The 24,980-nt window shown below is 45.3% G+C and overlaps 1 protein-coding gene across 1 annotated transcript in view; it reads left to right on the top strand.

The window, feature by feature from the left end:
- LOC120978062 (relaxin receptor 1-like) overlaps window positions 1-24,980 on the top strand; it is a 455,454-nt gene that overhangs the window by 57,914 nt on the left and 372,560 nt on the right. The window contains exon 3 of the mRNA XM_040406299.1: window positions 23,120-23,215. Coding sequence (XP_040262233.1) covers window positions 23,120-23,215 — 96 coding nt within the window. The remainder of the gene's footprint in view (window positions 1-23,119; window positions 23,216-24,980) is intronic.

Below are 24,980 nucleotides of genomic sequence, written 5' to 3'. Positions count from 1 at the left end.
ATGTAGCTAGCTGGGTGGGGGTAGCTATAAACTAGCTAGGTGTTGTTAGGAGCAGTGATAGGGGGGTCTCTATGTAACTAGCTGGGTAGGTTCTGTAAACTAGCTAGGTGTTAGGAGCAGTGATAGGTTGTGTCTATGTAACTAGCTGGGTGGGGGTAGCTATAAACTAGCTGGGTGTTGTTAGGAGCAGTGATAGGGGAGTGTCTATGTAACTAGCTAAATGAGAGGAGCTATAAACTAGCTAGGTGTTAGGAGCAGTGATAAGGAAGTGTCTATGTAACTAGCTGGGTGCGGGTAGCTATAAACTAGCTAGGTGTTAGGAGCAGTGATAGGGTGTGTCTATGTAACTAGCTTGGTGGGGGTAGCTATAAACTAGCTAGGTGTTGTTAGGAGCAGTGATAGGGAAGTGTCTATGTAGCTAGCTGGGTGGTGGTAGCTATAAACTAGCTAGGTGTTGTTAGGAGCAGTGATAGGGAAGTGTCTATGTAGCTAGCTGGGTGGAGGTAGCTATAAACTAGCTAGGTGTTGTTAGGAGCAGTGATAGGGGAGTCTCTATGTAACTAGCTGGGTAGGTTCTATAAACTAGCTAGGTGTTAGGAGCAGTGATAGGTTGTGTCTATGTAACTAGCTGGGTGGGGGTAGCTATAAACTAGCTGGGTGTTGTTAGGAGCAGTGATAGGGGAGTGTCTATGTAACTAGCTAAATGAGAGGAGCTATAAACTAGCTAGGTGTTAGGAGCAGTGATAAGGAAGTGTCTATGTAACTAGCTGGGTGGGGGTAGCTATAAACTAGCTAGGTGTTAGGAGCAGTGATAGGGTGTGTCTATGTAACTAGCTGGGTGGGGGTAGCTATAAACTAGCTAGGTGTCGTTAGGAGCAGTGATAGGGAAGTGTCTATGTAGCTAGCTGGTGGGGGAGCTATAAGCTAGCTAGGTGTTGTTAGGAGCAGTGATAGGGGAGTGTCTATGTAGATAGCTGGTGGGGGAAGCTATAAACTAGCTAGGTGTTGTTAGGAGCAGTGATAGGGGAGTGTCTATGTAGCTAGCTGGTGGGGGAAGCTATAAACTAGCTAGGTGGTGTTAGGAGCAGTGATAGGGGAGTGTCTCTATAGCTAGCTGGTGGGGGGAGCTATAAACTAGCTAGGTGTTGTTAGGAACAGTGATAGTGGAGTGTCTATGTAGCTAGCTGGTGGGGGAAGCTTTAAACTAGCTAGGTGTTGTTAGGAGCAGTGATAGGGAAGTGTCTATGTAACTAGCTAAATGAGAGGATCTATAAACTAGCTAGGTTTTAGGAGCAGTGATAGGGAAGTCTCTATGTAACTAGCTGGGTGGGGGTAGCTATAAACTAGCTGGGTGTTGTTAGGAGCAGTGATAGGGGAGTGTCTATGTAACTAGCTAAATGAGAGGAGCTATAAACTAGCTAGGTGTTAGGAGCAGTGATAAGGAAGTGTCTATGTATCTAGCTGGGTGGGAATAGCTATAAACTAGCTAGGTGTTAGGAGCAGTGATAGGGTGTGTCTATGTAACTAGCTGGGTGGGGGTAGCTATAAACTAGCTGGGTGTTGTTACGAGCAGTGATAGGGAAGTGTATATGTAGCTAGCTGGTGGAGGGAGCTATAAACTAGCTAGGTGTTGTTAGGAGCAGTGATAGAGGAGTGTCTATGTAGCTAGCTGGTGGGGGTAGCTATAAACTAGCTGGGCATTGTTAGGAGCAGTGATAGGGGAGTGTCTATGTAGCTAGCTGGTGGGGAAAGCTATAAACTAGCTGGGTGTTGTTAGGAGCAGTCATAGGGGAGTGTCTATGTAACTAGCTAGTGGGGGGAGCTATAAACTAGCTAGGTGTTGTTAGGAGCAGTGATAGGGGAGTGTCTATGTAGCGAGCTGGTGGGGGGAGCTATAAACTAGTTTGGCATTTTTAGGAGCAGTTATAGGGGAGTGTCTATGTAACTAGCTGGGTGGGAGGAGTCATAAACTAGCTGGGCGTTATCAGGATTGCTGTAGGAACTAGAGCAGAGAAAGAAGTACTTTATGGGTTTATCCCCATAGTGACCATGCAACTTTCTAAGAGCTATAACATTTTTGTTTTTTTCATCAGTGTACCTGTATGAGGGCTTATTTTTTGGCAGGACAAGTTAAAGTTTTTAATGCACCATTTTGGGTATATGTAATCAATGAATAAAGCCAACTGTCTAGCCTAAAACCCCTTTTGTTTAAGTCAGTAAAAAAGCGTATTTGTGGTCACTATTATTAGATTCAATAACAGGATGTGTAACATATAGGACGGTTACAAACCAGAGGGAAATGTTGCATAGTGAAATTGGATCAGAAGAGTCCAAATGAAAAAAAAAACACATGGAAAAAATGTACAAGGTGAGCAATTGCATAAGCAAGTCTGTTAAAAATCATAGTAAACCTGGAAAACCCCTTTAAGGTTTGGCCTGCTAAATGTACAGCATCTATGACATTAGACTATTTTTGCACACAGGGTTATCCCATATAATTCTGGTGCTGGATAGAAAAGATTGAATATTCTTTATACATTAGTACTGTACTATAGCTAAAAGGATCTCCAAATACATGGATTATTTGTACATGTTTTGTTACTTGTACATCATTTTGAGCTGTCTAAATAAGGTCTCACAGCTGACAAGGCATATCTGAGAAACTAAGCCATGAGGAGAAAGAACTGCCTGTAGAGCTCAGAGACAGGATTGTATGCGGAAGCACAGTTCTGGGCTCCTTAGAACAAGGCAGACATAGCAGAGCTGGAGAGGGTTCAGAGGAGGGCAACTAAGGTAATAACTGGAATGAGTTGACTACAGTACCCTAATTTTCTATTCACAAAAGACAACTGAGGGGAGATCTAAAAACGATGTATATACATCAGGGGTCAGTACAGAGATCTCTCCTATCATCTATTTATCCCCAGGACTGTGACTGTGATGAGGGGACATCCTCTGCTTCTGGAGGAAAGAAGGTTTGTACACAAACACAGAAGAGGATTCTTTACGGTAAGAGCAGTGAGACTATGGAACTCTCTGCCTGAGGAGGTGGTGATGGTGAGTACAATAAAGGAATTCAAGAGGGGCCTGGATGTGTTTCTGGAGCGTAATAATATTATAGGCTATAGTTACTAGAGAGGGGTCGTTGATCCAGGGAGTTATTCTGATTGCCTGATTGGAGTCGGGAAGGAATTTTTTTCCCCTAAATTGTCTTCTACCTCATAGGGGTCTTTTTTGCATTCCTCTCGATCAACTTGCAGGATAACAGGCTGAACTGGATGAACAGATGTCTTTTTTCACCCTTATAAACGATGTTACTATGTTACTTCCAGAAGATCACTGCAGCATTTTAGACTGTTCAGGGTTCAGAGTAAGATGAATGGAGCAAAATATAGAGATTTTCAGATCCAGAGTTCTCTGGACCTTAGACTGAGCCAAATGTTCACCTTCAAGCAAAACAATTACCCTAAGCATACAGCCAGGATAACATAGGAGTGGCTTATGGGCAACTCTGCGAATGTCATTGAGTGGCCTAGCCAGAACCCTGACTTGAACCCAAACAACTATGGAGAGACCTAAAAAAATAGGATGTCCACCGATAGTCTCCAGCCAGCGTGACAGCGCTCAAGAGGATTTGCAGAGAAGAATGGAAGGAAATCTCCAAATTCAGGTGTGCAAATCTTGTGGCATCATATCCAAGAAGACTGGAGGCTGTCCTCACTGCCAAAAGTCTTTCAACTAAGTACTGAGTAAAGGGTCTGGATACTTATGTCAATGCAATATTTCTTCCTTTTTAAACAATTAGCAATAATTTCTAATATTCTGTTTTCACTTTTTTATTATGGGGTTTTAAGTGCAGAATGATGGAAAAATGTTTATTTCTTTTATTTTAGCAGACGGCCTAAGCATAACAAAATGTGAAAAAAGTGAAAGGGTCTAATGACTTTCCAAATGCATTGTCCAGTATGGGCAGTTAGAAATGATCATGCTAATATATAATACTATAAGCACCAATCTATCAGTTTCTTGTGAAAGACCTCAACTGAGTTTTGTTTTTGTTTTTCTAATTTATGTAATACAAAATATTATTATTTATTTATTTTTTCTCTAATTTATGTAATACAAAATGCAGCCCTATCCACAAACCTGACTCAGTTTTCCTTGGGCCCATCAATAAAAGTTATAGATTGTGGCTGCTGATGTGGGTAACTCTACATCAGTCAATTGACCTTTTTGTGCACACATTAGTGCACATACTAATAACTGTGAAATAATGATCATTTCCCTCTGAGAAGTCATTAACCATTATTTAAAGAGTTCTCTGCTAGTCCCTGCAATGTTATATTGATAGTGGTTGAATGGAGACATATGGCTATCAATGGATAGAGGTAAGATTGCATTGCCAGCACAATTTTCTCCATTGATTCTTCCTTCTAGGAAATGGAAACTCATATAGAGAACCATGGGAGACCTGGTTCTTAGAGGCACATTATCAGTACAACCTGCACTGTACCCTGCACTACAGAAATGTACAGTATAATAAAAGCAGCAGTCAATGCAATATGTACATGATCAGCCATAACAAGTGATGAGGATTGATTATGTCATTACACGGGGTGGGATATATTAAGCAGCAAATGAACAGTCATTTCTTGAAGTTCATGTGCTGGAAGCAGGAAAAACAACAAGCATTAGAATTTGATACTGATACATATGGGGAGCAGCCTTACAGAAAAGGTGGTATAGCACAAGTTACTGAAAACGTTACTGCTGGTTATGATAGAAAGTTGTCTGAACACATAGGCACACTGGTCGGAGTGTCCATGCTTTGACACCTTCCACCTATGTAAACATTGTTTAAAAATAATTACATCCCTCAGGTGTTGACTTGGCCTCCAAATTCAATCTCAATCCAATCAAACATAGATGAGATGTAATTTTGAGTGAAGTGAAGCAATCAAAGCAGAATTTGGTTCGAGGTTTAGGAAAACTTTGATTTGTAAATCGTGGTAACAAATCAGGTTTTCTAAAAAGGCAGCTGCACATGTTAAAAACTGAAAGTAAGAAGACTGGGAACATGAGATCACTCATAATGCTGTGCAGCCCCTGTGATGTCTCAGCCCTATTAAAGCCTCAACCCTTGTGGTCTCTGCCTTTGTCCTGTGAGCTGAGCATAGGGAGAGACATGGCAAGCGCTTATTTGCTAGGGACAGTATTGCTGCAAAAACCCAGTGGCCATGTTGATCCATCTACCATGTTCTGCCATCTTGTCTTAACCCTAATAATTTTAAAAGCAAAATATCACTAGGGTATAGTAGGGAGGGATCCTGGACCTTATGGAGGGATCCACATGGGATTATAGTCATCCCTGTTGTGGATTCCTCAATTTTATTGATTTAACCACTTCCCATCTGGGCCCTTTGCCCCCTTCCTGACCAGGCCAAATTTTGCAAAACGGACATATCTCACTTTATGTGGTAATAACTTTGGAACGCCTTTATTTATCCAAGTCATTCAGAGATTGTTTTCTCGTGACACATTGTACTTCATGATAGTCATAAATTTGAGTCAAAATATTTCACCTTTATTTATGAAAAAATCCCAAATTTACCCAAAAATTAAAAAAAAATCGCAATTTTCTAAATTTCAATTTCTCTGCTTTTAAAACAGAAAGTGATACCTCATAAAATATTTATTATTTAACATTCCCCATATGTCTACTTTATGTTGGCATCATTTTGGAAATGTCATTTTATTTTTTTAGGACGTTAGAAGGCTTAGAAGTTTAGAAGCAATTCTTCAAATTTTTAAGAAAATTGCCAAAACCCACTTTATAAGGACCAGTTCAGGTCTGAAGTCACTTTGTGGGGCCTACATAGTGGATACCCCCATAAATGACCCCATTGTAGAAACTACACCCCTCAAGGTATTCAAAACCGATTTTACAAACTTTGTTAACCCTTTAGGCGTTCCACAAGAATTAAAGGAAAATGGAGATCAAATTTTTAAATTTCTTGGCAGATTTTCCATTTTAATCAATTTTTTTCTCTAACACATCGATGGTTAACAGCCAAACAAAACTCAATATTTATTACCCAGATTCTGCGGTTTACAGAAACACCCCACATGTGGTCGTAAACTGCTGTATGGGCACACGGCAGGGCGCAGAAGGAAAGGAACTCCACATGGTTTTTAGATGCCATGTCCCATTTGAAGCCCCCTGATGCACCCTTACAGTAGAAACTCCCAAGAAGTGACCCCATTTTGGAAACTAGGGGATAAGGTGCCAGTTTTATTAGTACTATTTTTGGGTACATATGATTTTTTGATCATTCAATATAACACTTTATGGGGCAAGGTGACCAAAAAATTGGTTGTTTTAGCACAGTTTCTATTTATTTATTTTTACAGCGTTCACCTTAGGGGTTCAGTCAAGTGACATTTTTATAGAGCAGATTGCTACGGACGTGGCGATACCTAATATGTATACTTTTTCTCATTTATTAAAGTTTTACACAATAATAGCATTTTTGAAACCAAAAAATTATGTTTTAATGTGTCCATGTTCTGAGAGCTATAGTTTTTTTATTTTTTGAGAGATTTTCTTATGTAGGGGCTCATTTTTTGCGGGATGAGGTGACGGTTTTATTGGTACCATTTTGTGGGACATACGCGTTTTTGATCACTTGGTGTTGCACCTTTTGTGATGCAAGGTGACAAAAATTGCTTGTTTTGACACTGTTTTTTTTATTTATTTTTTACAGTGTTCATCTGAGGGGTTAGGTCATGTGATATTTTTATAGAGCTGGTTTTTACGGACGCGGCAATACTAAATATGTCTATTTTACTTTATTTTTTCTATTTTAATTTTTTTTTTTTTATTCCTAACTTGGGAACTTTTTTTTTTTTTACATGTGAAACTTTATTTTATTTTATTTTTTCAACCCTTTATTTTTTTTATTTTTTTTTACACTTTTCGTCCCCCATAAGGTCATACAAGACCTCTGGGGGACATTTGCTTCACTTTTTCTTTTTTTTTTCACAGTTGATTTCTCCTGTAACTGGGGCTGAGATAGTAGCCCCAGTTACAGGACAAATGCACCCCTATAGAGGCTGTACAGCAGCAATCCAGCGCTGTACAGCCTCAGAGCAGGGCTGATCGAGGTCTCTGAGAGACCTCACACAGCTCCTGCACACTCCGGTCACGGCGGTCACATGACCGCCGGGCCGGAACAGGAAGCGCACAGCGCTTCCTGCTCTGCAGACACAGCGCTCGGTGAGCGCTGTGTCTGCAGCGATCGTGAAGGCAGGGACACCTGGGCACTGTCCCTGCCTTGTCTTAGGGTTGCCCTGCTGTCACTGACAGCGGGCAACCCGATCAGCAGCTGCACGATTAGCGTGCAGCTGCTATTTCTGACAGGACGTTTTAAAACGTGCTGTCAGAAATAGACGTCCACCCATAGGACGTTTATATCCTATGGGCGGACGTGAGGCGGTTAAGGAAGGTTTTCCCTCCTCAATGCTGTGTACCATCTGTGGTACCATCACACAAGAGAACAGGGGCTGCTGCATACATGCTCTGGCTCCCTAATACTCGCCGGGGGGAACCGGAGCACATTAGGATGGCCACCGCATCTTAAGGGTAAAATTAGTGCTGGGTGCAGGCGCATTTTTCAATGCTGAGGTAAATTTACTGGCGGCGGTCTGGAAAGGGTTAACTTCCAAGCCTTCACCCTGAGATTGGGCCACCAAGTGGGAAGAATATGATTAGGCAGGGTGGCCTGGGTATACCTGGTTTATAGCGATTCATGATGAATTAATTCTAACAAATCTAATTTCTTGGCAAACTTCGGCAAAGGGGCCGAATCAAATTTTTCTAAACTTTGCTCATGTCTAATGAGATGTGATGGAAAAATAGGTGTGATCCTCACTTCACAATTTATAGGATTTACATAATGTGTTGACTCTTGTGGACTCTATATCTCAACAAGTTAGAGCTGTTTTGGAGGCTACACAATATTACACCATATTGGTTATATTATTTTATATTTTATTTTTATTATTTTATTTAGATGGTGGGACAATCATCAGGCCCTTAAACACATATACAACTAATATTGATGAGTTTGGCCAACTTTTCACTCATAATTTTAGATTGCTGCTCTAACTTTCTGTATTTGTTTTATTCAGTTTTACTATTATTTATGTTGTTAGGCTTTAACCACTTCCCGCAACTGTAACGCCGAAAGGCGTCATTGCGGCGGCTCCCCCAGGCTACGCTAACGCCAATAGGCGTCATCTCGCGTGAGCCGAGATTTCCTGTGAACGCGCGCACACAGGCGCGCGCGCTCACAGGAACGGAAGGTAAGAGAGTTGATCTCCAGCCTGCCAGCGGCGATCGTTCGCTGGCAGGCTGGAGATGTGTTTTTTTTAACCCCTAACAGGTATATTAGACGCTGTTTTGATAACAGCGTCTAATATACCTGCTACCTGGTCCTCTGGTGGTCCCCTTTGTTTGGATCGACCACCAGAGGACACAGGTAGCTCAGTAAAGTAGCACCAAGCACCACTACACTACCCTACACCCCCCCCCCCCGTCACTTATTAACCCCTTATTAGCCCCTGATCACCCCTGATCACCCCATATAGACTCCCTGATCACCCCCCTGTCATTGATCACCCCCCTGTCATTGATCACCCCCCTGTAAAGCTCCATTCAGACGTCCGCATGATTTTTACGGATCCACTGATAGATGGATCGGATCCGCAAAACGCATCCGGACGTCTGAATGAAGCCTTACAGGGGCGTGATCAATGACTGTGGTGATCACCCCATATAGACTCCCTGATCACCCCCCTGTCATTGATTACCCCCCTGTCATTGATCACCCCCCTGTAAAGCTCCATTCAGACGTCCGCATGATTTTTACGGATCCACTGATAGATGGATCGGATCCGCAAAACGCATCCGGACGTCTGAATGAAGCCTTACAGGGGCATGATCAATGACTGTGGTGATCACCCCATATAGACTCCCTGATCACCCCCCTGTAAAGCTCCATTCAGATGTCCGCATGATTTTTACGGATGCACTGATAGATGGATCGGATCCGCAAAACGCATCCGGACGTCTGAATGAAGCCTTACAGGGGCATGATCAATGATTGTGGTGATCACCCCATATAGACTCCCTGATCACCCCCCTGTCATTGATCACCCCCCTGTAAAGCTCCATTCAGATGTCCGCATGATTTTTACGGATGCACTGATAGATGGATCGGATCCGCAAAACGCATACGGACGTCTGAATGAAGCCTTACAGGGGCATGATCAATGACTGTGGTGATCACCCCCCTGTCATTGATTACCCCCCTGTAAAGCTCCATTCAGATGTCCGCATGATTTTTACGGATGCACTGATAGATGGATCGGATCCGCAAAACGCATCCGGACGTCTGAATGAAGCCTTACAGGGGCATGATCAATGACTGTGGTGATCACCCCCCTGTCATTGATTACCCCCCTGTAAAGCTCCATTCAGATGTCCGCATGATTTTTACGGATGCACTGATAGATGGATCGGATCCGCAAAACGCATCCGGACGTCTGAATGAAGCCTTACAGGGGCATGATCAATGACTGTGGTGATCACCCCCCTGTCATTGATTACCCCCCTGTAAAGCTCCATTCAGATGTCCGCATGATTTTTACGGATGCACTGATAGATGGATCGGATCCGCAAAACGCATCCGGACGTCTGAATGAAGCCTTACAGGGGCGTGATCAATGACTGTGGTTATCACCCCATATAGACTCCCTGATCACCCCCCTGTCATTGATTACACCCCTGTCATTGATCACCCCCCTGTAAAGCTCCATTCAGATGTCCGCATGATTTTTACGGATCCACTGATAGATGGATCGGATCCGCAAAACGCATCCGGACGTCTGAATGAAGCCTTACAGGGGCGTGATCAATGACTGTGGTGATCACCCCATATAGACTCCCTGATCACCCCCCTGTCATTGATTACCCCCCTGTAAAGCTCCATTCAGACGTCCGCATGATTTTTACGGATCCACTGATAGATGGATCGGATCCGCAAAACGCATCCGGACGTCTGAATGAAGCCTTACAGGGGCATGATCAATGACTGTGGTGATCACCCCATATAGACTCCCTGATCACCCCCCTGTCATTGATTACCCCCCTGTAAAGCTCCATTCAGATGTCCGCATGATTTTTACGGATGCACTGATAGATGGATCGGATCCGCAAAACGCATACGGACGTCTGAATGAAGCCTTACACGGGCGTGATCAATGACTGTGGTTATCACCCCATATAGACTCCCTGATCACTCCCCTGTCATTGATCACCCCCCCTGTCATTGATCACCCCCCCTGTCATTGATCACCCCTCTGTAAGGCTCCATTCAGACATTTTTTTGGCCCAAGTTAGCGGAATTATTTTATTTTTTTTCTTACAAAGTCTCATATTCCACTAACTTGTGTCAAAAAATAAAATCTCACATGAACTCACCATACCCCTCACGGAAACCAAATGCGTAAATTTTTTTAGACATTTATATTCCAGACTTCTTCTCACGCTTTAGGGCCCCTAGAATGCCAGGGCAGTATAAATACCCCACATGTGACCCCATTTCGGAAAGAAGACACCCCCAGGTATTCCGTGAGGGGCATATTGAGTCCATGAAAGATTGAAATTTTTGTCCCAAGTTAGCGGAACGGGAGACTTTGTGAGAAAAAAATTAAAAATATCAATTTCCGCTAACTTGTGCCAAAAAAAAAAAATTTCTATGAACTCGCCATGCCCCTCATTGAATACCTTGGGGTGTCTTCTTTCCAAAATAGGGTCACATGTGGGGTATTTATACTGCCCTGGCATTCTAGGGGCCCCAAAGCGTGAGAAGAAGTCTGGTATCCAAATGTCTAAAAATGCCCTCCTAAAAGGAATTTGGGCACCTTTGCGCATCTAGGCTGCAATAAAGTGTCACACATCTGGTATCGCCGTACTCAGGAGAAGTTGGGGAATGTGTTTTGGGGTGTCATTTTACATATACCCATGCTGGGTGAGAGAAATATCTTGGTCAAATGCCAACTTTGTATAAAAAAATGGTAAAAGTTGTCTTTTGCCAAGATATTTCTCTCACCCAGCAAGGGTATATGTAAAATGACACCCCAAAACACATTCCCCAACTTCTCCTGAATACGGCGATACCACATGTGTGACACTTTTTTGCAGCCTAGGTGGGCAAAGGGGCCCATATTCCAAAGAGCACCTTTAGGATTTCACAGGTCATTTACCTACTTACCACACATTAGGGCCCCTGGAAAATGCCAGGGCAGTATAACTACCCCACAAGTGACCCCATTTTGGAAAGAAGACACCCCAAGGTATTCCGTGAGGGGCATGGCAAGTTCCTAGAATTTTTTGTCACAAGTTAGTGGAAAATGCTGATTTTTTTTTTTTTTTTCATGCAAAGTCTCATATTCCACTAACTTGTGACAAAAAATAAAAACTTCCATGAACTCACTATGCCCATCAGCGAATACCTTGGGGTCTCTTCTTTCCAAAATGGGGTCACTTGTGGGGTAGTTATACTGCCCTGGCATTCTAGGGGCCCAAATGTGTGGTAAGGAGTTTGAAATCAAATTCTGTAAAAAATGACCTGTGAAATCCGAAAGGTGCTCTTTGGAATATGGGCCCCTTTGCCCACCTAGGCTGCAAAAAAGTGTCACACATCTGGTATCCCCGTACTCAGGAGAAGGTGGGGAATGTGTTTTGGGGTGTCATTTTACATATACCCCTGCTGGGTGAGAGAAATATCTTGGCAAAAGACAACTTTTCCCATTTTTTTATACAAAGTTGGCATTTGACCAAGATATTTATCTCACCCAGCATGGGTATATGTAAAAAGACACCCCAAAACACATTCCTCAACTTCTCCTGAATACAGAGATACCAGATGTGTGACACTTTTTTGCAGCCTAGGTGGGCAAAGGGGCCCATATTCCAAAGAGCACCTTTCGGATTTCACAGGTCATTTTTTACAGAATTTGATTTCAAACTCCTTACCACACATTCGGGCCCCTAGAATGCCAGGGCAGTATAACTACCCCACAAGTGACCCCATTTTGGAAAGAAGAGACCCCAAGGTATTCGCTGATGGGCATAGTGAGTTCATGGAAGTTTTTATTTTTTGTCACAAGTTAGTGGAATATGAGACTTTGTATGAAAAAAAAAAAAAAAAAATAAAATCATCATTTTCCACTAACTTGTGACAAAAAATAAAAAATTATAGGAACTTGCCATGCCCCTCACGGAATACCTTGGGGTGTCTTCTTTTCAAAATGGGGTCACTTGTGGGGTAGTTATACTGCCCTGGCATTCTAGGGGCCCGAATGTGTGGTAAGGAGTTTGAAATCAAATTCTGTAAAAAATGACCTGTGAAATCCGAAAGGTGCTCTTTGGAATATGGGCCCCTTTGCCCACCTAGGCTGCAAAAAAGTGTCACACATCTGGTATTGCCGTACTCAGGAGAAGGTGGGGAATGTGTTTTGGGGTGTCATTTTACATATACCCATGCTGGGTGAGAGAAATATCTTGGCAAAAGACAACTTTTCCCATTTTTTTATACAAAGTTGGCATTTGACCAAGATATTTATCTCACCCAGCATGGGTATATGTAAAATGACACCCCAAAACACATTCCTCAACTTCTCCTGAGTACGTAGATACCAGATGTGTGACACTTTTTTGCAGCCTAGGTGGGCAAAGGGGCCCACATTCCAAAAGCACCTTTCGGATTTCACTGGTCATTTTTTACAGAATTTGATTTCAAACTCCTTACCACACATTTGGGCCCCTAGAATGCCAGGGCAGTATAACTACCCCACAAGTGACCCCATTTTGGAAAGAAGAGACCCCAAGGTATTTCGTGATGGGCATAGTAAGTTCATAGAAGTTTTTATTTTTTGTCACAAGTTAGTGGAATATGAGACTTTGTAGGAAAAAAAATAAAATAAAAAAAAATCATCATTTTCCGCTAACTTGTGACAAAAAATAAAAAGTTCTATGAACTCACTATGCCCATCAGCGAATACCTTAGGGTGTGTACTTTCCGAAATGGGGTCATTTGTGGGGTGTTTGTACTGTCTGGGCATTGTAGAACCTCAGGAAACATGACAGGTGCTCAGAAAGTCAGAGCTGCTTCAAAAAGCGGAAATTCACATTTTTGTACCATAGTTTGTAAACGCTATAACTTTTACCCAAACCATTTTTTTTTTTACCCAAACATTTTTTTTTTATCAAAGACATGTAGAACTATAAATTTAGAGCAAAATTTCTATATGGATCTCGTTTTTTTTGCAAAATTTTACAACTGAAAGTGAAAAATGTCATTTTTTTGCAAAAAAAATCGTTAAATTTCGATTAATAACAAAAAAAGTAAAAATGTCAGCAGCAATGAAATACCACCAAATGAAAGCTCTATTAGTGAGAAGAAAAGGAGGTAAAATTCATTTGGGTGGTAAGTTGCATGACCGAGCAATAAACGGTGAAAGTAGTGTAGTGCCGATTTGTAAAAAAGGGCCTGGTCTTTAGGGGGGTATAAACCTGTGGTCCTTAAGTGGTTAAGAAAAACATAAAGTGGGAATTTATCATGAGGGGAATATCTGGTCAGTTTTCCTTGTGTCTGTTTTGTCGTACCTTGCACCACATTTATCAAATAGCACACACTGTTTGTTAAATTTGTCTCATCTTTAAACCTAACACTTTTGTCTAGAACTATTACTCCAGTTTTCTGCAACACCCCACTACTCACTTTTGGACTTCTTTTTCAACTTAAAAAAGTACTAGTCTTAAATCTGAAGTGAAAATCAGTGGTTATCCTATGACTAATGTAAAAAATGAAAATGAGGCATCATACAGTACATGACAACCTCTTTCTAATAAAGCTAGAACCCTCCCCATACCTCACTTGGATTCAGAGATCTCCCCAATCATTGCTCTGCTAGATTTATATAAAGCTGACAGCTCAAGAGTAGGGATGAGCGAACCCGAACTGTAAAGTTCGGGTTCGTACCGAATTTTGGGGTGTCCGTGACACGGACCCGAACCCGAACATTTTCGTAAAAGTCCGGGTTCAGGTTCGGTGTTCGGCGCTTTCTTGGCGCTTTTTGAAAGGCTGCAAAGCAGCTAATCAACAAGCGTCATACTACTTGCCCCAAGAGGCCATCACAGCCATGCCTACTATTGGCATGGCTGTGATTGGCCAGTGCAGCATGTGACCCAGCCTCTATTTAAGCTGGAGTCACGTAGCGCCGCACGTCACTCTGCTCTGATCAGTGTAGGGAGAGGATGCAGCTGCTGCTGTTAGGGCGAGATTAGGCAGGGATTTATTTACTGAAGTGATCGATATACAGCTATGTATCATACAACCTCTGCTATTCAATTGCTCACTGTTTTAAGGCTGCCTAGAGCGTTTTTCAGTCACTTTTTTCTGGGGTGATCAGCGGCTATTTTGCGTCTTGTGGTGCGCCAGCACAAGCTGCCACCAAGTCCATTTTTAACCATCTATAGTGTTTTATTTTTGCTATATCCTACATCAGGGGCTTGGCTGTGCTTGCTATTTAATTGAGGGGATAAATACAATTGCCAAAATAGCAGTACCCTAAATCTGGTGTTTCAGCTGTGGCTAGCCAATTGTAATACTGTCTGCTGTCTGCCAAAGCACAGTTTTTGTTCTGGGTTGAAATACAATTCCCAACTTAGCAATTCCCTAAATTTGTGGTTTCTGTTCTATCAGGCCAAGTTTAAAGGGAACCTGTCACCGGGATTTTGTGTGTAGAGCTGAGGACATGGGCTGCTAGATGGCCGCTAGCACATCCGCAATGCCCAGTCCCCATAGCTCTGTGTACTTTTAGGAGAGGAGTCAGGGACAGGACTCATCTCAGGTTAATTTGCATATGTATCAAATCGGTTTTTTTACACAATAAAAGCACACAGAGCTATGGGGACTGGGTATTGCAGATGTGCTAGCGGCCATTTAGCAACCCATGTCCTCAGCTCTATACACAAAATCCCGGTGACAGGTTCCCTTTAAATCTATCCATAAAAGGGTATATTAGATTGAAGGTGCGGATAGGGTCATCATCAACTTCACACGCTACCGTTCATTTCCAAGTCTAATTCTGTCCATAAAAGGGATACCTGTCATCCAGCGCCTAAATACTAGGCCTACAATCTATATTCAGCTAAATCTGTCGTTACTGCTGTGCCTGTATTAGTGTAATACGGTACCTAAATAGATAGCCAGATAGTGTTAGGTGCCTATAAAAAAGGCCTGAATTTGAATTCAATACATTGGGCCAAATAATTTTCTTATTGTGGTGAACGGTAACAATGAGGAAAACATCTAGTAAGGAACGCGGACGCGGACATGGTCGTTATGGTGTTAGTGGACCCTCTGGTGCTGGGAGAGGACGTGGCCGTTCTGCCACAGCCACACGTCCTAGTGAACCAACTACCTCAGGTCCCAGTAGCAGCCAGAATTTACAGCAATATTTGGTGGGGCCCAATGCTGTTCTAAGGATGGTAAGGCCTGAGCAGGTACAGGCATTAGTCAATTGGGTGGCCGACAGTGGATCCAGCACGTTCACATTATCTCCCACCCAGTCTTCTGCAGAAAGCGCACAGATGGCGCCTGAAAACCTAGCCCATCAGTCTGTGACATCACCCCCATGCATATCAGGGAAACTGTCTGAGCCTCAAGTTATGCAGCAGTCTCTTATGCTGTTTGAAGACTCTGCTGGCACATTTTCCCAAGGGCATCCACCTAGCCCTTCCCCAGGGGTGGAAGAGATAGAATGCACTAACGCACAACCACTTATGTTTCCTGATGAGGACATGGGAATACCACCTCAGCACGTCTCTGATGATGACGAAACACAGGTGCCAACTGCTGCGTCTTTCTGCAGTGTGCAGACTGAACAGGAGGTCAGGGAGGAAGACTGGGTGGAAGGCGATGCAGGGGACGATGAGGTCCTAGACCCCACATGGAATGAAGGTCGTGCCACTGACTTTCAGAATTCGGAGGAAGAGGCAGTGGTGAGACCGAGCCAACAGCGTAGCAAAAGAGGGAGCAGTGGGCAAAAGCAGAACACCCGCTGCCAAGAGAGTCCGTCTGCTACTGGCCACCGCCATCTGGGACCGAGCACCCCAAAGGCAGCTTCAAGGAGTTATCTGGGGTGGCAGTTCTTCAAACAATGTGCTGACGACAAGACCCGAGTGGTTTGCACGCTGTGCCATCAGAGCCTGAAGCGAGGCATTAACGTTCTGAACCTTAGCACAAACTGCATGACCAGGCACCTGCATGCAAAGCATGAACTGCAGTGGAGTAAACACCTTAAAAACAAGGAACTCACTCAGGCTCTCCCTGCTACCTCTTCTGCTGCTGCCGCCGCCTCGGCCTCTTCCTCCGCCTCTGGAGGAACGTTGGCACCTGCCGCCCAGCAAACAGAGGATGTACCACCAACACCACCACCTCCGTCACCAAGCATCTCAACCATGTCACACGGCAGCGTTCAGCTCTCCATCTCACAAACATTTGAGAGAAAGCGTAAATTCCCACCTAGCCACCCTCGATCCCTGGCCCTGAATGCCAGCATTTCTAAACTACTGGCCTATGAAATGCTGTCATTCAGGCTGGTGGACACAGACAGCTTCAAACAGCGCATGTTGCTTGCTGTCCCACAGTATGTTGTTCCCAGCCGCCACTACTTCTCCAAGTGAGCCGTGCCTTCCCTGCACAACCAAGTATCCGATAAAATCAAGTGTGCACTGTGCAACGCCAACTGTGGCAAGGTCCACCTAACCACAGATACGTGGACCAGTAAGCACGGCCAGGGACGCTATATCTCCCTAACTGCACACTGGGTAAATGTAGTGGCGGCTGGGCCCCAGGCGAAGAGCTGTTTGGCGCACGTCCTTCTGCCGCCAAGGATCGCAGGGCAACATTCTTTGCCTCCTGTTGCCTCCTCCTCCTACTCGGCTTCCTCCTCCTCTTCTTCCACCTGCTCATCCAGTCAGCCACACACCTTCACCACCAACTTCAGCACAGCCCGGGGTAAACATCAGCAGGCCATTCTGAAACTCATATGTTTGGGGGACAGGCCCCACACCGCACAGGAGTTGTGGCGGGGTATAGAACAACAGACCGACGAGTGGTTGCTGCCGGTGAGCCTCAAGCCCGGCCTGGTGGTGTGCGATAATGGGCGAAATCTCGTTGCAGCTCTGGGACTAGCCGGTTTGACGCACATCCCTTGCCTGGAGCATGTGCTGAATTTGGTGGTGCAGAAGTTCATTCACAACTACCCCGACATGTCAGAGCTGCTGCATAAAGTGCGGGCCGTCTGTGCGCGCTTCCGGCGTTCACATCCTGCCGCTGCTCACCTGTCTGCGCTACAGCGTAACTTCGGCCTTCCCGCTCACCACCTCATATGCGACGTGCCCACCAGGTGGAACCCCACCTTGCACATGCTGGACAGACTGTGCGAGCAGCAGCAGGCCATAGTGGAGTTTCAGCTGCAGCACGCACGGGTCAGTCGCACTGCGGAACAGCACCACTTCACCACCAATCACTGGGCCTCCATGCGAGACCTGTGTGCCCTGTTGCGCTGTTTCGAGTACTCCACCAACATGGCCAGTGGCGATGACGCCGTTCTCAGCGTTACAATACCACTTCTATGTCTCCTTGAGAAAACACTTAGGGCGATGATGGAAGAGGAGGTGGCCCAGGAGGAGGAGGAGGAGGAAGAGGGGTCATTTTTAGCACTTTCAGGCCAGTCTCTTAGAAGTGACTCAGAGGGAGGATTTTTGCAACAGCAGAGGCCAGGTACAAATGTGGCCAGCCAGGGCCCACTACTGGAGGACGAGGATGAGGAGGAGGTGGAGGAGGATGAGGATTAACTCATGTTCACAGCGGGGTGGCACCCAACGCAGCTCGGGCCCATCACTGGTGCGAGGCTGGGGGGAAACGCAGGACGATGACGATACGCCTCCCACAGAGGACAGCTTGTCCTTACCTCTGGCAGCCTGGCACACATGAGCGACTACATGCTGCAGTGCCTGTGCAACGAAAGCAGAGTTGCCCACATTTTAACGTGTGCGGACTACTGGGTTGCCACCCTGCTGGATCCCCGGTACAAAGACAATCTGCCCACCTTACTTCCTGCACTGGAGCGTGATAGGAAGATGCGCGAGTACAAGCGCACGTTGGTAGACGCGCTACTGAGAGCATTCCCAAATGTCACAGGGGAACAAGTGGAAGCCCAAGGCGAAGGCAGAGGAGGAGCAAGAGGTCGCCAACGCAGCTGTGTCACGGCCAGCTCCTTTGAGGGCAGGGTTAGCATGGCAGAGATGTGGAAAAGTTTTGTCACCACGCCACAGCTAACTGCACCACCACCTGATACGGAACGTGTTAGCAGGAGGCAACATTTCACTAACATGGTGGAACAGTACCTGTGCACACCCCTCCACGTACTGACTGATGGTTCGGCCCCATTCAACTTCTGGGTCTCCAAATTGTCCACGTGGCCAGAGCTAGCCTTTTATGCCTTGGAGGTGCTGGCCTGCCCGGCGGCCAGCGTTTTGTCTGAATGTGTATTCAGCACGGCAGGGGGCGTCATTACAGACAAACGCAGCCGCCTGTCTGCAGCCAATGTGGAGAAGCTGACGTTCATAAAAATGAACCAAGCATGGATCCCACAGGACCTGTCCATCCCTTGTGCAGATTAGACATTTATAACTACATCCCCTTAACCATATATTATTGTACTCATGGGCACTTCCTCATTCAATCCTTTTTTTTATTTTCATTTTACTATTATATTGCGGGGCAACCCAAAGTTGAATGAACCTCTTCTCTGTCTGGGTGCCGGGGCCTAAAAATATCTGACAATGGCCTGTTCCAGTGTTGGGTGACATGAAGCCTGATTCTCTGCTATGGGACCTCTCTCCTCTGTCTGGGTGCCGGGGTCTAAATATCTGACAATGGCCTGTTCCAGTGTTGGGTAACGTGAAGCCTGATTCTCTGCTATGACATGAAGCCTGATTCTCTGCTATGACTTGAAGCCTGATTCTCTGCTATGACATGAAGCCTGATTCTCTGCTATGGGACCTCTCTCCTCTGTCTGGGTGCCTGGGTCTAAAAATATCTGACAATGGCCTGTTCCAGTGGTGGGTGACATGAAGCCTGATTCTCTGCTATGGGACCTCTCTCCTCTGTCTGGGTGCCGGGGCCTAAATATCTGACAATGGCCTGTTCCAGTGGTGGGTGACATGAAGCCTGATTCTCTGCTATGACTTGAAGCCTGATTCTCTGCTATGACATGAAGCCTGATTCTCTGCTATGGGACCTCTCTCCTCTGTCTGGGTGCCGGGGCCTAAATATCTAACAATGGCCTGTTCCAGTGGTGGGTGACGTGAAGACTGATTCTCTGCTATGCCATGAAGCCTGATTCTCTGCTATGAGACCTCTCTCCTCTGTCTGGGTGCCGGGGCCTAAATATCTGACAATGGCCTGTTCCAGTGGTGGGTGACGTGAAGCCTGATTCTCTGCTATGACATGAAGCCTGATTCTCTGCTATGACTTGGCGCCTGATTCTCTGCTATGACATGAAGCCTGATTCTCTGCTATGGGACCTCTCTCCTCTGTCTGGGTGCCGGGGCCTAAAAATATCTGACAATGGCCTGTTCCAGTGGTGGGTGACATGAAGCCTGATTCTCTGCTATGGGACCTCTCTCCTCTGTCTGGGTGCCGGGGCCTAAATATCTGACAATGGCCTGTTCCAGTGGTGGGTGACATGAAGCCTGATTCTCTGCTATGACTTGAAGCCTGATTCTCTGCTATGACATGAAGCCTGATTCTCTGCTATGGGACCTCTCTCCTCTGTCTGGGTGCCGGGGCCTAAATATCTAACAATGGCCTGTTCCAGTGGTGGGTGACGTGAAGCCTGATTCTCTGCTATGCCATGAAGCCTGATTCTCTGCTATGGGACCTCTCTCCTCTGTCTGGGTGCCGGGGCCTAAATATCTGACAATGGCCTGTTCCAGTGGTGGGTGACGTGAAGCCTGATTCTCTGCTATGACATGAAGCCTGATTCTCTGCTATGACTTGAAGCCTGATTCTCTGCTATGACATGAAGCCTGATTCTCTGCTATGGGACCTCTCTCCTCTGTCTGGGTGCCAGGGCCTAAAAATATCTGACAATGGCCTGTTCCAGTGGTGGGTGACGTGAAGCCTGATTCTCTGCTATGACATGAAACCTGATTCTCTGCTATGACTTGAAGCCTGATTCTCTGCTATGACATGAAGCCTGATTCTCTGCTATGGGACCTCTCTCCTCTGTCTGGGTGCCGGGGCCTAAATATCTGACAATGGCCTGTTCCAGTGGTGGGTGACATGAAGCCTGATTCTCTGCTATGACATGAAGCCTGATTCTCTGCTATGACTTGAAGCCTGATTCTCTGCTATGACATGAAGCCTGATTATCTGCTATGGAACCTCTCTCCTCTGTCTGGGTGCCGGGGCCTAAAAATATCTGACAGTGGCCTGTTCCAGTGGTGGGTGACGTGAAGCCTGATTCTCTGCTATGACATGAAGCCTGATTCTCTGCTATGACTTGAAGCCTGATTCCCTGCTATGACATGAAGCCTGATTCTCTGCTATGGGGCCTCTCTCCTCTGTCTGGGTGCCGGGGCCTAAAAATATCTGACAATGGCCTGTTCCAGTGGTGGGTGACATGAAGCCTGATTCTCTGCTATGGGACCTCTCTCCTCTGTCTGGGTGCCGGGTCCTAAATATCTGACAATGGCCTGTTCCAGTGGTGGGTGACATGAAGCCTGATTCTCTGCTATGACATGAAGCCTGATTCTCTGCTATGACGTGAAGCCTGATTCTCTGCTATGACATGAAGCCTGATTCTCTGCTATGGAACCTCTCTCCTCTGTCTGGGTGCCGGGGCTTAAAAATATCTGACAGTGGCCTGTTCCAGTGGTGGGTGACGTGAAGCCTGATTCTCTGCTATGACATGAAGCCTGTTTCTCTGCTATGTCTTGAAGCCTGATTTTCTGCTATGACATGAAGCCTGATTCTCTGCTGTGAGACCTCTCTCCTCTGTCTGGGTGCCGAGGCCTAAATATCTGACAATGGCCTGTTCCAGTGGAGGGTGACGTGAAGCCTAATTCTCTGCTATGACATGAAGCCTGATTCTCTGCTATGACTTGAAGCCTGATTCTCTGCTATGACATGAAGCCTGATTCTCTGCTATGGGACCTCTCTCCTCTGTCTGGGTGCCGGGGCCTAAATATCTGACAATGGCCTGTTCCAGTGGTGGGTGACGTGAAGCCTGATTCTCTGCTATGACATGAAGCCTGATTCTCTGCCATGAGACCTCTCTCCAATTGATATTGGTTAATTTTAATTTATTTAATTTTTATTTTAATTCATTTCCCTATCCACATTTGTTTGCAGGGGATTTACCTACATTTTGCTGCCTTTTGCAGCCCTCTAGCCCTTTCCTGGGCTATTTTACAGCCTTTTTAGTGCCGAAAAGTTCGGGTCCCCATTGATTTCAATGGGGTTCGGGTTCGGGGCAAAGTTCGGGTCGAGTTCGGATCCCGAACCCGAACATTTCCGGGAAGTTCGGCCGAACTTCTCGAACCCGAACATCCAGGTGTTCGCTCAACTCTACTCAAGAGGAGTGTCTTTTCTGCTGTAGCTAAGGGGGCTTGTGTATTATGCTGCAGCCCTCACCCGATCACAGCTCAGGAGGCAGTTGAAGGATGAAACTGAGCATGTGCGGCCATCTCAGTGACCCGGACAAAGAAATAAGAAAAGAAAAACAGCAGGTGGCACTATGCAGATACATTTTATTGAATAACTCGGTGGCTATGCAAAATTTTTAATTACATCCAATTACAAAAATTAATAACCAGGTGCTGGTTTGACAACTATACAATATTTTTCGTTGGACAACCCTTTTAACACAGTTACCAAGTCCACTTTCCACTCACTTTTTAAAACGGGAGAGAGAGGTGTAAAAATGCATGGAAGTAACCCCAAAAAGTGCCAAAATCACGACTTTTTATGACAGATTGGATTGCACCATGTAATAAGTTTCCCCCAAAACATAAAAATAATGGAGTTTATAGAAGGAATGCTATGTGATGTTTTGGTGATGGGCCCATTTCCATATTTAAAGAAAAAAACACAAATGCAATAGCACTCTGCAACCAGCACTCTGCCCTGCCTCCATGCTGGATGTTGAATGAGGCATTGGTGTACATTTTGGCCAAAGCGTAATAAGCCACTCACCACGTCAAGGTCGCCTCTATGAGTGGTCCCTAACACTAGTTCCTACCTGTTTATGGGCCATGACAGCCACACAAAGTCCAAGGAGCGCAGGTACAGCATGAACGCCAGGCACACTCTGCTTTTAACCCCGTCCGGTGCCGTTACAGCTTTCATCGGATCCAGGGATGCAAGTACCAACATGCATTCTGAGCCCACTATTTACTTCTCCTGGAGCCAAATGGCTACTGGTAGGCCCTGTAGAAGTAGACTCAGTTTTATACTGACTTTAAAACCAGCATCCAGGGCAGACTAACTGGTGAGGTGTGCGTGACTGCATGGAGATCGCCACGCCTCCAATATATACCTGAGGACCAGGTGAGTTTACAGCAGTAGGGTCAACACAACTTCAAAGGAGCAAGTAGTCTTAGTGCTTAGGGCAACATCTACTGGAAATTCAGTCCTACTTAGAATTACATAATCTTCGTACAAATTCACATCTTTATATTATAGATTCTTCATAGGCCTTATATCAAATCCTTTATTAGCAGCACATTATACCTTTTTCAATATGTGAATGCCTTTAGATCTCAGCAAGCTTAAAAAATAGTAAAAGAAAAACTGTGGAACGAGCAAACAAATATTCATATTGTAGAAGCCAGGATGGTTAATGAAACACACATGTAACAAATATGATCTATGATGTCAGTATCTGACTATTCTTGATACATAATCTCTCACAGTGGATAACCATGGATGGCCTAAGCTGTTCGATACCATCCAGAGCGCCAGAGGCAATCAAGCAAACCAAGACGAAGAGACACATGAATATGAATGTGGTAAGTCAGATAGATAAATGTCTGTTATTACATGTTTCTGATAAATGGATGATAGGATGAGGTTTATACTAAACACAAATCATAACTAAAGGCAAGAATCAGATTGTACATTGAGTGAGGATTGTGCCTCAGGGCATCAGATGCTCTGAGACTAGTTACTAGGACTGGTAAATTATGTGGGCCACAGCATTATATATTGTGGAAATGTGTAAACTACTTTAGAAGCCAACAAAACTGAATTCTGCGTACACTGTGCAAATACGCATTTGACTGAACAAAAGTTTAGCCATATTGTCACTACCAGAGCTTTGGGACGTTCTCACAGCTCTGTTTCTCCACCCCTGTGATGATGTCACTACTAGAGCTGGGAGGAGTTCTCACTACTCTGTTTACTTTTGGTTTCTTTCACCACAGCTGTCCTTCATGTGTTTGATTTTCCTCTCTTTATATCACCCCTCCTCCTATGATAGGATGTGGATTATAGTTCTCACTTCAGTTGTAGCTCTGGCTTTAGTTTCTTCACTTGTAGCTATCAGTTCACTGGACCTGTGTTCTGCTGCAGCTAGCACTCTGGATATTGCCAGCCTGTCCTTGGATCCGTCTTCTCTGCGGCTGCAACACCGTCAGCTAAGTGTGCAGACATTGTTGTGTTCCTGTTTATTTTCTGACTGGATCTGAGGTGGCCACGGTTCCCTCCATATACTGAGTAGGGCACTGGTGGCCGTGCCCCTTCCACTATTGTAGGGGTTACAGTGGTCATTAGTCTTAGGCACGTGGGCATGCCTCTTTCCGCCATTTGGATCCGGGCATGTGCTTTAGCAGAATAGGGAGAGCGTTGAGGGTCGGACAGGGGTCACCCGTTATCCTCCCTAGTTCTGGGTCCAGTCAGTAGCTCTGTACTGTGTATTACTATTGTTGCCCACATACAGCCGTGACATTATAATCCACCAAAACCGTCCTTTTTTGACATGGATCCGCTTTCTGGCCTGGTTGACCGCATGCAGGGTCTTTCTTTGGAAGTAGCGGATCTCCGTCAATCTATGACTCAGCTTCAAGCATTGGGCCCTGCTCCGGCTCATGGAGTCTGTTGCGAGCCAAAGGTCTCACTTCCGGAGACGTTCTCCGGGGGCAGTGAGAATTTTGTTCGTTTCAGAGAGGCATGCAAACTCCATTTTTGCTTGTGTCCTCACTCTTCTGGTAATCAAGAGCAGAGGGTGAGGATTGTCATCTCCCTGCTCAGGGGTAATGCTCAGACTTGGGCTTTTTCGCTGCCATCAGGGGATCCCTCCCTTCGATCCGTGGAGGGATTTTTTGTGGCCCTGGGGCAGATTTATGATGACCCGGATCGTGTTGCTCTGGCCGAATCTAACCTACGTGTTTTATGCCAGAACAAACGGTCTGCGGAGCTTTATTGTTCTGAATTTCGGAGATGGGCAGCTGATTCGGGTTGGAATGATGCTGCACTCCGGAGTCAGTTCTGTCATGGTCTCTCGGAGAGATTAAAAGATGCGTTTGCTTTCCATGAGAGACCAACGTCCTTAGAGTCTGCCATGTCATTGGCGGTACGCCTTGACAGGCGTCTAAGAGAAAGAAACGAGACCTCTCTGTCCAGCCATTGTCAGTCTAGGGGAAGTGGTGCGGACTCATTCAGTGTGCAGGGGCCTCATCCTGTCTCGGTCCCCTCTGAGGAGGAGCCCATGCAGCTAGCTCGACTTGCCCCTGATAAAAGAGGATTTAGTCCTCAGAGTATGGTCTGTTTTTGTTG

This window comes from Bufo bufo, chromosome 8, assembly GCF_905171765.1.
Source record: "Bufo bufo chromosome 8, aBufBuf1.1, whole genome shotgun sequence".
Lineage (NCBI taxonomy): Eukaryota > Metazoa > Chordata > Amphibia > Anura > Bufonidae > Bufo > Bufo bufo.
This window is presented reverse-complemented; position numbering and strand designations above follow the sequence as displayed.